Source organism: Cryptomeria japonica, chromosome 7, assembly GCF_030272615.1.
Source record: "Cryptomeria japonica chromosome 7, Sugi_1.0, whole genome shotgun sequence".
Lineage (NCBI taxonomy): Eukaryota > Viridiplantae > Streptophyta > Pinopsida > Cupressales > Cupressaceae > Cryptomeria > Cryptomeria japonica.
Window position 1 is genome coordinate 423343723 of NC_081411.1, and position 16223 is coordinate 423359945.

Genomic DNA, 16223 nt, shown 5'->3' on the forward strand with positions numbered 1-16223 from the left:
GTGTGTAATTTCATGTTTGTGGTTCCTCTCACAACTTAAACTGTCACTTTGTCCCTTAGCTCTTATAGACAAAGATCCGTTACTTAATTCTTCTAATATCATCAAATTTTTCTGCACATAACTTGTGTGTGTTATTATTCTATCCTAGGGTTGATATATAACTAACAACATAATGGCATATGATTTACAATTTTACACATTTCAAGATCAAATCTTGTAGAATTAACCGGTTTATCTAACTTCTTTCTCAATCAAAACCTCTAAACTGTACATGCTACATGCTACACTAGCTCCTGCAGAGAATCGAACTATTCATGGCTAAGAATCAATTTACAACTGCAAGGAAAACTTTTTTATGTCTGTATAGAAATTGTGAATACCTGAGTACAAGATTTCAAATTTCTTTGCACAACAGCAGGTGTATATTTTGGGAATGATGGAACCTGTGACAACAAAAAAAAACCTACTCAAAAATTATGAATGAAGCAAATCATTGCACAAAAAAACACACTGTAGATTACTGAGTAGTGTGAGATTATTCACATTAACAGCACAAACTAACCTATAAGGAGAACAAAGTTTATGGAGTATGAATGTATTTATCAAAATCATGACCAATTTGCAGGAGGAATCTTCAGTAACATCAGAAGATTAATTCCAAACATAAATATTTTTCCAATAATGAAAATCAGGCTTTTCCTAATAACAAAGATATTAGCTGCATGCTACAAGGTCACTATTTTAGCTCAAGTATTCCTGCATGTTAGCAAGAATCTTGCATGTTAGATAGATCTACACCCCTTTTAACCCTTATCTTCTTATTATCAAGTATGGGATCCATTTATCATATTTCACTAACTGCATGAAGGACCATTTATTTCACTTACATGGAAAACTGGATGTAGTCAAATTTTTCATTAAAACTACAGTAAACGTTACAAAAAATATTGGCAATGAGAAAAAACCAACCTGACCAGTGTGAATGAGAGAAACTAGGAGGTATTTTTTATACGCCTCAACGGTTATTGCAGTTAAAACTGTTGTTGGGGCTGTAATAGCCTGCAAAATAAAAATTAGTAATTATTTAACTACACAATAATAAAACAATAAGACCAAACAAACTTAAGAATCTTCATTCCACCAACATGTTGCAAAAATTCCAAGGCTTTGCTGAAGTGCTTCAATCCGATATAAACCATCCCCCTGATTCAAACAAAGCAAATATTAGAACTAATCAATCAATCATGCCCTTATTTTACAATTGGCATCAAATTTTTAAAATTTATCTTACTGAAAAAACACATAAAAAGCAACTATTATGAAAATAAAGAACCAAATTCTTGTAATTAAGAAATAATATTTCCTGTCATTAAAAATCAAAGCATACTTCCCAAACTTGGACTCAGCAAACCAAAAATTTCCAACTTGGCAACTTAAAAACTACTTCAATATCTGGAAAAAATATAAATTTTCTGCAGAATATAGCTACAAAATATATCAAATGACCTTGGTAAGTATCTAAGGGTAGTAACCCTATTGGGTTTGAGGAGCAGCACCCCTCGCAGGGTCTGTTGCAATACAGGGTCTGGTTGAGGAGCGGAGCCCCTGCCATCAAGACCAATAAAAGACCTTCCAAACCACAAACCTTCAAAGCACACACCATTTCCATAGTTTTTTAAAAGGCAAAAAATAATGCTTGTAAAGTCGCAAAAAGTGAGTTTGGGATGTTTAAAGTTTTAAACCACTTTTTTTTCTGCGCAGCACAAGTCACAGGGTCAAACTTGTGGATTATCCTGCATTGTTCCACAGCCGTTGGGGACGGGGAGACGGGGGGACTGGCTTTGGGGACGGGGGGACAAAGGCAAAAAGTTTTGGGGATGGGTTTTGGGGACGGGGGGGACTTGGACCTGAGGGGGGGAAACGTGTTTCCATGGAACACTGGAATACTCACAATTTGTGCAGACTCACAAAACACCCAGTTACAGAAACTCGCAAGTTTACTTTGCAAAAAGTTGGTGCGGGGAAATAATGGCAATTACTCACAGATTTTGCAAACAATGATAAAAGTTTCAAATTGAAAACACTATGAGCATCTATTAACAACAACGAAGAGTAGCTCCCCTATAATATAAATGATTGAAACATAATAAAGGAGGAAGATTCTTTTATCATAACATTTCAAAATTCAAACACTTAATAATGACTTTTTGGCTCTCCTATTTTGACTGAGGTATGTACCACTTATGTTCTTGACTACAATAAATGGTTCGTTTGAGAATTTTGTTGACAAATTTGAATTTGATATTTCAGTGCATCTGATGTATTGAAAAATAAATTGAATGAATGATTCAATAATCGGATGATTACATTGAACGATATACACACATATATATAGAGGTTACAAGACGATGTTCTATAATTAGAACATAACGTTAAAGTAAACGATTAAAGAGCTAAAAGCTAAATTAAGCTTAAAAGCTAATTAACTAAAAAGAAAAAGCTAAATGTTAAATAAAGCTTAAAAGCTAATTAATTAAAAAGAAAAAGCTAAATGCTAAATAAAGCTTAAAAGCTAATTAACTAAAAAGCTAAATGACCATTAAACAAGGAACTAAATATAAGTGACTACAATATAATTAAATATTCTAATACCCTCCCTTAATGGTCATTCTATCTACTAACTACCCTACAGAAGACACTGCAGGTCTTTTGATCACAAATGAAAAGAACACTTTGTTGCGGTGGAGACCCTCCCTGGATCTGAAAAGTGTTAATGACCAAGAATACCAAAATCCATCCAACTTGACGTTGGGTAACCAAACTGAAACCTGAAACCATGATTTTGAGGAAAATTGGCAAACCCTTTTGCAGAAGAGTATCAACTCCAAAACTAACTGCAAGATACCACGGTTGCAGATGTTTGCCCTGGCAGGTGCGACTCACACTAATTGCAACAAAGCACGATTTTGAGGAAAAAACCGTCAAACCTTGAAATGGGAACCCTTGAAAAGAGAATTTACGATTTTGAGGAGAAAATCGAAAAACCAAGAAATCTAAGATTACAAATCATCGTTTTTGTGGGAAAAAACAGTAAAACCAAGATAACTAAAATCTTATGCGAATATCGCGGATTACAAATGAGATAATTTTTAAGGGAAAATTATAAACCCTGCGAACAATTTTTGAGAAAAAAATCGTGAAAACCCTCCCATGATTTTTTGTGGAAAAAATCAGAAAACTGACAGACAATCTTTCAGGAAAAAATTGTGAAAACCTTGCCATGATTTTGTGGAAAAAATCAGAAAACCGACAAACAATTTTTCAGGAAAAAATCGTGAGAACCCTGCCATGATTTTTTGTGGAAAAAATCAGAAAACCGACAGACAATTTTTCAGGAAAAAATCGTGAAAACCCTGGGACCTGTAAGACGAGGTCTGGCCTAAATCAATCTGATCAAGGCAACGATATTCAGATATCGTGAACATGCACTGTTTCTAGGTGTTGTGGTAGTTGTTGAACTTTTGTCTGTGTTCCAACATGATGTTGATCAAAGATGCCATCACAAAAATGGAGGTTGAACGAGGTCAACCTAATGAAAGCATGAGACAGAAGAATCTGATTCAAAAATCAGAATAGAAGCAGCTGCACAAAAAATATGAAACCCTGGAGGAGAATTCTGGCACAAATTCCAAGGTGCAAATTTCAAGGTTTGGAAGAAATCGAGAAATTAAATTTTTCTGCACACTTAAAACAGCATAAATGGTGCCCAAAAAACAGCATAAATCCCAACGTCCACAGAAATAGCAGAAATTGTGAACTGTTTTTAAATTCCAAGAAAAATTTGCTGGCACAAAATTTGAGGCATGGAAAACGAGGCACCCAAAAAAATCTGAGACCAACCCAGAAAAGCTCTCGAAAAACCCATCAAGAATCTGAAAACAGATTGCAGATCCGACAACTCAAAAATCGAGGCACGGAAAACGATGCACCTAGAAAAATCTTACAACAACCTAGTTGAACTCTCGAAAGCTCACCAAGAATCTGCAACCAAAATAAAATTTCGACTTGAACAGAAGGGTCAAAACCCCAGTCGAAATTTGCAGAAACCCTAGGAAAATATTCAACCTGCAAAAAAAAAAACTGCCCAGGAAGAGAAAAAAATCTGTTTTTAAAAAAAAAAACAGTTTTAAAAAAAAATCTCTTCAATAAAAACTTTGAAATATTTTAATAACAAAAATTTTCGAAATTTTTAATTTCCATGCTCTGAAACCATGAAAAATAAATTGAATGAATGATTCAATAATCGGATGATTACATTGAACGATATACACACGTATATATAGAGGTTACAAGACGATGTTCTATAATTAGAACATAACGTTAAAGTAAAAGATTAAAGAGCTAAAAGCTAAATTAAGCTTAAAAGCAAATTAACTAAAAAGAAAAAGCTAAATGCTAAATAAAGCTTAAAAGCTAATTAATTAAAAAGAAAAAGCTAGATGCTAAATAAAGCTTAAAAGCTAATTAACTAAAAAGCTAAATGACCATCAAACAAGGAACTAAATATAGGTGACTACAATATAATTAAATATTCTAATATGTATCAAGTAAAGAATGGATGGCATCCTCGGATGGTGTCACAAAAATCATTAGCCATATGAGAAATTACTCAGGAAGATGAACATTTCATTGAGATAAGGTGCACTACTTGGAAGATAATCAAGAGACAACTTGGCAGTAAAATGATAGAAGGTAGAGGTTATAATTAATTGGCCAATAGCAAGGAAAGTAGCAGGAGGAGAAATATAGTTATCATACATATTCATACATCAAAAGATTGTTGAAAGATTTTCACAGCCTTTATATCAAGAATACCATGTATAGAGAAGGCCATTGCTCAACTTACAAATCAAGACTAAAATAGTGATTATGATTTCTCAATTCATATCATTTTCCTGTAGCTTATTAAATATTTCGGAGGAGAAAGGAATTCTTTGCAGATGCATTAGGCAGATATAAACACCTTGGTTCCATAAGTATCACAACTATTACTGTAAGACAAGATCCTTGAGGTGTGTTAGTCAACCACCTAACAAAGGAATGAAAAAACAAAAGTTTCCAACTATAAAATTGAAACTTCAAAAGAAAATTTAGATAAACTGAATATGGATGGAGCCTCTCGAAGCGATTCAGGCCAACCTAGCTTTAGTTACTGTTGGGCACTGCATGTTGTTTATAATAAGCTTGCAGAAGCTTTGATTATACGGAGATTGTTGACGTGTTTTTTATGATAGCGCCTAACACAGAATAAAGTTGCCTAACGGCCACTTCACTCTCTCTTGATCAAAGTATGATTGTATGCTAAGATTGCAAGTTCAGACAATCGACTCCAAGGTTCCTACATGCAATGGACGTGACTCAATTGGCTGATGTGATTTGCCAGTAATCCAAGGGGACTTACACACACATGAAGAAGATTGGACAATTCATAACCATAGAAACGAGACTCGGCCACAGCATGGACTTGGCAAGGCTGACCCGGCTCGAGACTCGGCAAAAAAGCCAATTTCTAGTGATTTTTGCCTAGAGCAAGTCGGGTCAGCCTTGCCGAGTCCGAGCCACCCAGGACTCACCGAGGGTCACTCGGCCCGTGACTTGCCGAGTTTTGGCGAGTCATGGCGAGTCACGGAACTCTGTTCATAACTTTCAAGGAATTCGATTTGCGAATGATTTGTCAACGGCGAGCTCTTTTTTTAGGATTCTTGAGTTTAAAATATGCAAAAAGTAAATAGGAAAGGGCTTAAAGAAATCTAATCTAAATCTAAGAACAAGGAGACAATGATTGCTTTGGTGAAACCAAACCGCACTTTGCTTTGCCAATCTTTGTACAACTACACAAAGACGGTGCAATCTTCAAAGGTTGTGTAGGAGTTTTTCATACCACCAATGGACACCATCATAGAACAATTTCCACTTGATGCTCGAAGTTAAGTTTACACATAAAAAGGCTCAGACTAACCTTGCAAAGTTAATAACAATCAGCTACTAAAAAAAGGTATGAGCAAGAGCTTCACTGCAAACAATCTCATCAAATTTCCATTCATCTAACAACTGAAAGCAAATCTACTCTAAGTGAAGAGAGCAAAACCATGCAAGTTGCAAAACAGAACAAGTATAGACTGTTGAGACATGGACCAGCTAGGACTCAAACCTAGGACCTTCCATACACTGCTGGAGTGCTCTACCACTGAGCTACTGGCCCCTCTTGGACCAATCCATCGTCGGTCCGGGTGTGGCTTATTTCCAACACCAACACCCCCCCTTAAGCCACACTTCTCGTGTGCTTGGGGCTCCTAGCCTGGACCTAGCTCTAAAACCATGTTGATTTTAGTGATCAGAATTAACATGACTCAGAAATAAATAAGTACACATACACAAGAACACCAAGATACCCTGGAAAAACCTCCCTCTTGGAGGTGAAAAACCCAACAACAATTCTCAGATCTTGATAAGGCAATAACCAATTGAATTTACAATGAGCTTCAACACTTGAAGCTAACAACAAACTAATCACATTAATATCTTCAACCTAGGGCACTCTGTAATAGTGAACTTATCTGCAGATGTTGCTGCTGATGATGTCCACAGCCCAATGATAGTTCAATGACCTTTCAAATGAAGACTTCTGTCAGAAGGAGCAGTCGCAGAGAAGTTCGCTGCCCTTGGATGGAGTTTGCTGACCTTCCACAGGTGTTTGCTATGCTTCAAGGGTGTTCGCTGTCTTCTAAATATATTGGTTGTGCTCTCAATGATGATCGCTGTCTTTAGATGAGATTCGCTGATCACTGAAGGTAATTCCCTGATCACTGAAGACAATTCAGTGCTTGATGACAGATAGAAGGTATTCGCTAAATGTGTGTCTTAGCAATTGCAGTAGCATTACATATATATGAGACTCTAGCCATCAGTTTGCCTTAGGTTGGCTAGGAGTCTAAATTACAATACAAAAATATAAATAGCAGATTTTTCCTTGGGTTTTCTCACTGCTTTCATGATAAACAATCACTTTTACTGCAGCATGATGGTAAGAGCAAGGTGCCATTGCCACATCAATCAGGTCAATGTTAGGTTTCTGATTTGTATGATTGTCATTCTTCCTTGTCTCAATTAACCTGCCTTTCCTTTGCTCAGTCATCTCAACACTAATACTTGTGAGTTTTCCCCAACACTGCAACTTAGTTTGTTGGCTTCAGCTCTCCTTGTTGCCTCCTTGCAGTTCACAAAGGCTCTCTAAAACAAGTTGGTTTGTTTGGCATCTATCCGGGTTAGAATCCTCTCCATACATTTTTCACTGCAAGCATTTGGGTTTAACTTTTTCTGCAATTCCCCATATTGGGATAGACCTGTTTTTGCCCAAATTGACAATACCAAACAGTATAATTTATCTTTTAATAGTAACATACTAAAGTAACTTCATCTAGTCATTAATAAACTTAAGAAACAATGAATAAACACATGGATTAGTGAACAAATAGATCATATGGAATGATAACATTATCACTAGCTAACTACACCATAATCAATCATATTTTAGTTTAGCGGGAAAACTCGAAAGGGCGCCAGTAAAATGCTCAGCCCAACTAAGCCCGAGAGCACATAGCATCCAACTATGACAACTCACCCCTCAGCCCACAAGTTGCAAGAACATCCCACTATGACAAGTTCCATCCCTTGGGGTGGTCTACTTAGTTTGAGGGAGATAGTAAATACACACATGACTTATTTAAAGGAATATAATGTCACATTAATCTAATAAGGATCAATATCGAAAAGATATCCATATAAAAATTAATGCACACTATACTATATCTCAAACCAAATTACTTGTAGAGTGCTTAATTGGTTGTATGGCATGAATAACTGTGTCTCAAATCAGATCTCCTTAATCGATAATTCTTCTTTCTCATTTCCCTTGTATACTTATGTCAATGTGAATAATGCCCTCACATACTTATGCCATAATTCCACATATGACATGCCAGCTTTGGCTAATGGTAATAAACCATAATCTCTATCCTTAATTGTTTATATCAGATCAAAAACTTATTCCTATTCCTTTCTGGATGATCTTTTCCCTAATGAATAGATTTCCCTTAAATACCTCATCATGTGCAATTATGAATGCAGGTGTCGATTCTAAAAAAGGACAACTTCTCACCAAGGGTGACGTCCCTTTGTTAATCATCCTTAACAAATGAATGCTTATCACTGCCTTATACTTGTTTTAATGATTATTTCAGACCTTTGGTAATTGATAATTAATCTAATTGACTTTCCTAAGGGAATCGCTCAAATTCTTCCATTAGGATAAAGTGTAAGGTTGTGCTAATTGCCAAGGCTGTGATAGGATAGTTATGAAGCTTTTACCTCCTTAGTGGAAAGAAGGGTTGCGATCTTCTTCAGTGCTTATGTTACCAGTGGCAGAATTCATTCCAAAACATTGATAGGTTAATTGTTCAAATATTCAATGATCTTATTAACAATAGAAACGAAAGCTCTATATAAAAAATTTACAAGAGATGGTGTTTCTAAATGAAACAATCATGAACTGAAGCCGGAAATAGATACTACCTAAGCAAACTAAGACAACTAGATGACCATTAAAGAAACAATACATTATGCTAACACCTTCCCTTAACGATCATCATTCTAACTACCGAGAGAAAAACAGAGAAGGCTGCCCCCTTCTCGAAAAGCTCTGCAACAAGAGCCTACCACTGTTCCTTCCAGAATCTACAGAACTTCTGGATATCACCACAAATCATCCAACTTGACGTTGGGTAACAAAGTTGTCCATCCCTGTAGTCAAACACACCGCAAAAAGCCACATAAACCAAAACCACGATTTTGAGGAAAAATCAGCAAACCCTCCACTGCTTCAAAAAAACAACCAAAAACTTTTGTAGATGAGCACGATGCCCCAAAACAAACTGCAAGAAAATAATAATTTTTAATGGCAGCGTCTGGAAAATGAAAAATATTTTACATAAATAAAATTGTTTTTTAATTGTCCCTGCTGCCAGAAACGGCCATCTGTCCCCAGGATGGTCAGGGGATAGCTTGGGTGTCCCCAGCTGTCCCGGGGATGGTCAACGGTCCCGGAAAAAAAGATTGACCGTTTCCATGTTTTCCAGGACGGTTTCCGAAAATTTGAGGATTGGGGACGGCTTGGAAACGTTTCCGGCCATCCCCAAGTTTCGGAAACGGTTTCTGTTTCCGGAACGGGTGCCTTTAGGCCGGAAATGCGTTTCCGGGTAACAATGCCAAGGCCATAATTCAAGAGTATCTTCAAACCAGTTACATTCACTCTTGCTTATGCATCATTGCTCAATGTTTGTGCTTCTTGGAATATCAAGTGGAGATCCTGCTGTCACATAGCCTTCAGGGTCTCTGCTTTTTCCTCCAATCCTTGTCAGCACCCTTTGGTGTTTCATCAGAGTGAGATTTCCAATAATTCTCCTTTGGGAACAAGCTGCCCAACTAAAAGGCCAGTTGCAAGAATTCTTAAGTAGCAAAACATTTTCAAGACATAAGCTATTGGTGAAACACTGAAATGGTTTGAAAAACTAAATAGTCTAATTTTGCATTGTTTATGCCCTTGAGGACTGAATTTGATTTTATTTTAAGCCTGGGCTTGTTATCAGCTGAATGCTTAGGGCACGGTTGACCAAGATGTTGGATTGTAGGCTTCAGCAGAGAATCCTAGAAAGGGAGATGCCAAGTAAAATGGTTGTTTTTATGCACAGTTTGAGCTTCCCATATCTGTTTTTTGTAAGGGACTTTCTGTACCTTATGTGGAGAATCAAAAATTTTATCATGAATGAAGCTTATAACGTAGATAAATAAAAGAAAAAAGTTCAAACATTTATCATTGATTTTGTTATTATGTGCAAACTGAAGTACATAAGGTCAGTCCATCAGAAAAGATTCTGGAGCAAAACACTCAGCCTATTTAACCAGAACTCACAGAAAGAGAGGAAACAAAGCAATAAATAAAAGAGAAAATTTTAAACATTTATCATTGATTTTGTTATTATGTGCAAACTGAAGTACATAAGCAAACTAAAGTACATAAGGTCAATCCATCAGAAAAGATTCTGGAGCAAAATTCTCAGCCTATTTAATCAGAACTGACAGAAAGAGAGGAAACAAAGCAAGTAAAGAATTTGTTATGTACAAGGGTAAATAGTTGATTAGTTCCAGCAGTGCATGTAAATGTGTTGGAAAAACCTGTATAACTGCTAGGCTTTTGACTTAAAATCACAAGAGTGAATAATATCAGTAAAAAATTTATAAATGGAAAATCAACTTGTAATGTCCCCTTCTCAGTGACCACACGAGAGTTGATTAGCCTATTTCACGTCATCTCGATAGGCTAATTAGGAGATATAAGGGATAATATGTTGGTCACATCATTAATTTCTATTGGTGGAGAAACAAAAGGTGGAATATTATTTTATGGCATCTTATATTATTATTTGGTGAGAATAGTTACTTTATGTTATAAAATTAAATTATAAAAGTAAAGTGACTTTATTTATAAAAAATGATAATAAAGTCATAAAGTGACTTTATAAGGAGTAAATAAATAAAGTGATTTTTAATCCCACATCGAGAGTGGAAGCTCACCAACGGTTTGAGAAGTCTTTATACAAGAGCCTCATTCTTATCCAAAGGGGATGTTATGTGATTGTTTGATACTTGATATTTCTCTTAGTTGCCGGTGTGACAGTGACAGCCATTTCTGAGGATGAAAACCCTTGGAGATTTGTAAGTTGGATGGAAACCCAACTCTACTTGTGAGGTGGATTCATTCTCAGTTCATATTGAGCTTATTTACAGAATTTTGAGCAGATTTGTGGAGGTTCCAGCTAGGGTTTGGACAAAATAATGGAGCCATGTTGCAGGTTGAAGGTTACATGAATTTATATGATATTTCTAGCTTGGGCGACCTCTTGTAGGGCATGTTTGGAAATGATTGCAGAATTGGGTATGTGTTGCATGTATTGTTTGTAAATTTCTGAGTAATTGCAGCATAAAATGCTATTGTAATAAGTGCCAAAATTCACCATTCCAATAGCAATATACAAGGGTTTACAGTTCCATTATGAAAATTCTATCATTTTCATTTATTGCACGTTCTTATTGTTGCATGCACAAGAATATTCAAGATATGAAATAAACACCAAACACATTTCTAAACAAATTCATAAATTCCATCAAAATTAAGACAATAGGATATTTCAGAACTCACCATTCCTACATTGTATTTCCAGGCCTGGGATACATGAATACCATATAAATGGCCAATTGCGCATTTCAGATAGTGAAAATATCACATGGGTAAATCACACCTAAGACAGTGGAGGTCATCTTCTGCAATAAAATGCAATTGAAACCCTTGAAAATCATTGAAAATCACAGTCAACAATTTATGCAGAAAATGCAATTTTTTGCAGGGAATAATTGGGACCCCACCCGATTCAAGTATAATCACGATTTCTGCTTCTTTGGGTTGTACTGTATCTTTCTCTCATTGTAAATCTGGGCTCTCTATATCCTTTAATAGCAGGTTAAAAAGACAGTTCCCTTCCCAATTTTTCTGCTTAACAAGAGTCTAAATTTTATTGTCTTACTTCCAAACATTCAGCTTCCAAACCTGGCGAAATCCAAGGCATACCTAGGCATAATCCCTATGGACAGGTTAGCAACTGGCTGATTAATTGCCCTGAAACTGGCCATAGGGGCAGGAGTATAAGTCTTCAAATTGTGGAATCATTGGCCTTGGATGAAGACCCTAAAAGTTGGGTTACTTCAAACACTCTTCTGGCCTAAGAGCCTATTCACATCCACCCTAACAATACTACAGCAGAACAATTCATCTATAAAAATATGGCTGTTATTTCTCAGTTTAATCAAGCCTCAATAACATGATAACAAACTCTCTCAGAGCCAACTAAATAGATTTTGTGTGAGCCTATCCAGGATGTTGTCACACAGTACACTAATGGCTTAGGATATTGCTATCATTAAGGATTATCTTACAATCTCTATATTTAAATGGATACCACCTGCCACAGCCACTCCCTCTGCTATGAATTTGGAGTAAATTTCTCACCCATTGGATCCTTACTAGGATTTTCTAGAAATCAACACAAAGTTGACAGCTTGATTCTAATAAATTATAGCTCCAGGACAAGCTAAAAAATTCAAATAATGCAATTCAGGTAACCTTAGTCCACTTCTGGGTTAATGACATTGGCTCCCTACCAGGATCTTTTAAACCTCAAACATAAGGTTGACAGCTTGATTCTCAAACTATCTAGTTGCACAACAAGCTAAACATCTCATCTAATGCTATTGGGGGAATCTTAGTCCACTTATCAGTTAAGAAGGCTGCTGACTTTGACTTCAAGCAAGTAATGAAAATCATTATTGATGAGATATTCAGAGATCTATATGATGTTACCAGTTGCAGGGCCACATGTTTGGTAGACACTCCATAATCTCTCTATGTCCGCCTCCTTACCAACCCCTTGTGCAGCATCCAGTGCAGAAACCACTGCTTCGGAGACCCTGGCTGTTGGCAGAGATTTGCAAGAAGCCACTTGGAATATTGAGGACCAATCTGACAACCCACACTTCACTGCAGGTCCATCTGATTTGAATTTTGACTAATTTTTGCTGGTTTCTTAGATTGTGTCTCTATGTTCTTGTGGAAAAAGATAAGCCCTCAAATTTGCATGAAGTTTGTGGATTATCACTTTGTTTCTCAGTTTTTAATGGAAGTGGCATAGATATCAGTTTGTTCTGCAACTCCAGTTATCCTATTCCTAATAAAAACAATGTTATAATTTTTTGGCAGTTTACATAGGTGTCTCTCAGACATGTAGAATGCCATCACTGACAACATAATTTTTCCAGGGATCTGCTCAGTTTACTCCATACACACATGGACGTCTGTTAGGTTGGGCTGCAAAAGCCAGATGCACAATATATAAAAATGTTTTTAGTCTTAATACATAGCTTTTTGCCTTTTTTTGAATGTTTGGAAAGTAAGACAAGAAGGAATCAGTTGTTCAATCAATATGCAAAATCCATCACTTGTTCAAAAGGAAAACATTAAACCCCATTTTTGGCAAGATACATCACCTAACTTGATAATTAGACTATTAGTATACATATGTACCTCATGGATACTCCTAGTACCCTTCTGGAAACTCATAAACATACTTGAGACCAGAGGTAATACGATACTGAAAATTTCCTGCTAGATATCTGACAGGTTAAAATAAAGTCGTGCATTTCAAAGCTGGTTAAATCATTGGATAAGATAGAAGAGGGTGCATATTGCATTCTTCAGAGGTATGGAGAAAATTGATACTCACCCATAATAGCAGTACAGTAAGAAATCCCTTGGTTGATCGATCTCAAAAATGTCATCCTCCAAAATGCTTAATCCAGCTTTATAGCATTTTGCCAGCAGACACATGAGTAAAAAGTCTGGGTGCAAAGACGTCAAATGCTCAGAAGATGGTTGAAGCTTCCTAATAGCTGTCCTTAATGGTATGATTGTTTGTTTGGGCAGTTGCAAATCCATTGCTTGTTCCTTGAACCTCCTGCAGAAGGTTGTAACTGCAGCCAATACAATTAAAGTAGTCAATATAAACTTTATTACTGAGAGAACTAGCATATCCATGAGTTAACGTGAAAAGTAAAACAAAAGTTTCAATCCTGAGCATAATCAGCCAAAAAGAATTTTTTAGAAAGAAATTAAAAAACCAAAACATATTTCAAATTTTTCAGAAAAGTACATAAATAGCTTCAGACTTCTAAAAGCTCAAACATGTCAGTTTCATTGATTTTCAGGTTCCTCGACTTGAATTTCTGTGTGCAACCTTTAACAGCCCAATGACTCTGAGTGACCAAGAATAAGATTCCTCACACTATCAATTGAATCAACAAAAACTATGTTACTGTTTCCTAAGAAAAACAACTCAGATTCATGTACAACCCGCCTCAGTTTGGTTACAGATGCAGTCTGTCCGCAGAGGTGGTGAGAGTTCTGTTTTCTGCCTGTGGGTTCTAATTTGACGAACCAAGAGGAACCCCCTTTGAACCCAGCCAAACTTTTAAAAATCCTAGCAAAACCCAACAGAATTTACCTGTTTTTGGAGGAAAATCGAAATGTTTTTTACATTATTCCTCTTCCCTGTAGCGAACTCTGGCAACTAAACTTTTTTAGGGTTTGGATGGAGGATGCAAAGACCACTATGGAAGGAAGTTCTGTAGGGTCATTTGTTTGAGTGAGAAGATATTGTCCTCGCTGTTATTGAAGAAAACCCCCCTTCATCAGTTTAATTCTTGCAATTGTCCCTTGTAGAGAGAACACAATGTATTATCACTAAGATAAGCTCATCTATTTATGTTTCTAAATTTATAAGAGAATATTTATATTATTCATATATATTAAAATAATATTATGATATTATTAGAAGTTAATATTTATACATTATACTACTAATTTATATATTATAATATTTATCAGTGGCAAGCAAACAAGGTGTCATTATTAATGACTTTAATGAAATAAGTTAAGGTAAGCTTGGTCAGAAATTAGAATATTATTTATATTAATTTAAGTTATTAATAATTGATGTTAACCAAATTATAAATATATTAATACAAATATGAATATTATGAATATCAATTATTATGAGTTATAATTATATCAAGATATATTATATAATATTTTTTTTTTGTTCATATTTAAATTAAAAGATATATTTTTATTTTACTATATTTATTTAAAATATTTATTAAATAAAAGTCTTAAATATGTAAATTTTATGTGCTTTTGTTTGGACGAACCCAACCCCCAAATTCAAACCCACAAACTGAACCAGCAAACCTGAACCCAAACCAATACCATGACCAGTAACTTAGAACAAAAGAAATGGATATTAGTGGGATCTGAAAGTAAAGTAGATTTCACATTAATAAGAATAGCATTCAATATAAGTTACTACTTATAAACAGCATAATCGATATCACTAAAGCCGACAATAAACACATTGACAGTATAAATCCTTATGTGGTACTTATACGATCACATGTGGCTATGGTAGACTTTACCTATTGTTAGAGGCATTAAAGATGAGAAACTAACCTGTCGTTGGCAACCACAGATTAATGAGGTAAGCAACAAAATCTCTATTTAAATTTTCTATAGTGTGCATTGGACTCCCACAATGGTTGAGTCTATTAAGTTTAATTTTGATGGTGCAGCCAGATGCAATCCAAAACCAGTTGGACCTAATGTTTTTTATAGTTTAGTAAATAGCATTATTCCACAGGGACGCATCCCCCCAAGAAACCTTGCATCCCCTATAGGGGGATGTTTCCAAGACTCAGGTACTTTGGGGAAACGTCCCCCCCCAGCACCACCACCTCTGCCATTACATACTGATTTCAACCTTTAATTTGCCTTTCATGAGGCACTCGCAGAGATGTTATATTGCAGATTTTGCCTTGAAGATTTCAATTGACCTCAATTTGTATATCAGTGCCAGCCCCCCACCACCGTCCCCTCGCCGTACCCTTGTCCCAAAAACCCGTCCTTATATCCCCCCCTAAGGAAACTCCGTGGAACTATGGTAAAAAGTCAATTTGTAAAAGATGCTTTGTTCTATCTGGGTAGTAAAACAAATAATGAAGTGGAAACTTTGGCCATGTTGAAAGGTACCAAAATTTAGATGATTTGTCTGGATATTAAGAAACTTTTTCAACAATCTTGTGCTTCAACATTGTTTGTGTGAATGTAACATGGTTGTGGAATAGCTTGCTAATAATGATATGGATTGGCTCCCTCAGTTAAAATCAGTGAGCTGTTGTTGCTTGTGAAGGATTTCAGCTTTAGCAAATGTCAAATTGACCCTAACTTAGAAACCTAATGGTTAACCATGTTGGAAGTGATCATTTGTAGTTATGGCACCAGGCCACCAGCTTTGCAGCATATCACATGAGAGTGACTTGACTTCATTTGCTTTGGTTTAAGCCTTGAGGTACACATTGCAGCTGGAGGCCCATTTGAAGATTCATTCATCTTATGTGTCAAGTTCACATTCCCTAGTTGATAGAATGATGATAATGGGTCAAATGAC

The 16223-nt window shown here is 35.9% G+C and overlaps 1 protein-coding gene across 1 annotated transcript in view; it reads right to left on the reverse strand.

Moving 5' to 3' along the window:
• The window catches only part of LOC131065616 (COP9 signalosome complex subunit 3), an 86780-nt gene that overhangs the window by 21582 nt on the left and 48975 nt on the right, over positions 1–16223 (reverse strand). Inside the window, exons 3-6 of the mRNA XM_058000178.2 lie at positions 13449–13695; positions 1146–1203; positions 970–1059; positions 381–443 (exon numbers count right to left, since the gene is read on the reverse strand). Of these exons, the coding sequence (XP_057856161.2) occupies positions 381–443; positions 970–1059; positions 1146–1203; positions 13449–13695 (458 nt within the window). The remainder of the gene's footprint in view (positions 1–380; positions 444–969; positions 1060–1145; positions 1204–13448; positions 13696–16223) is intronic.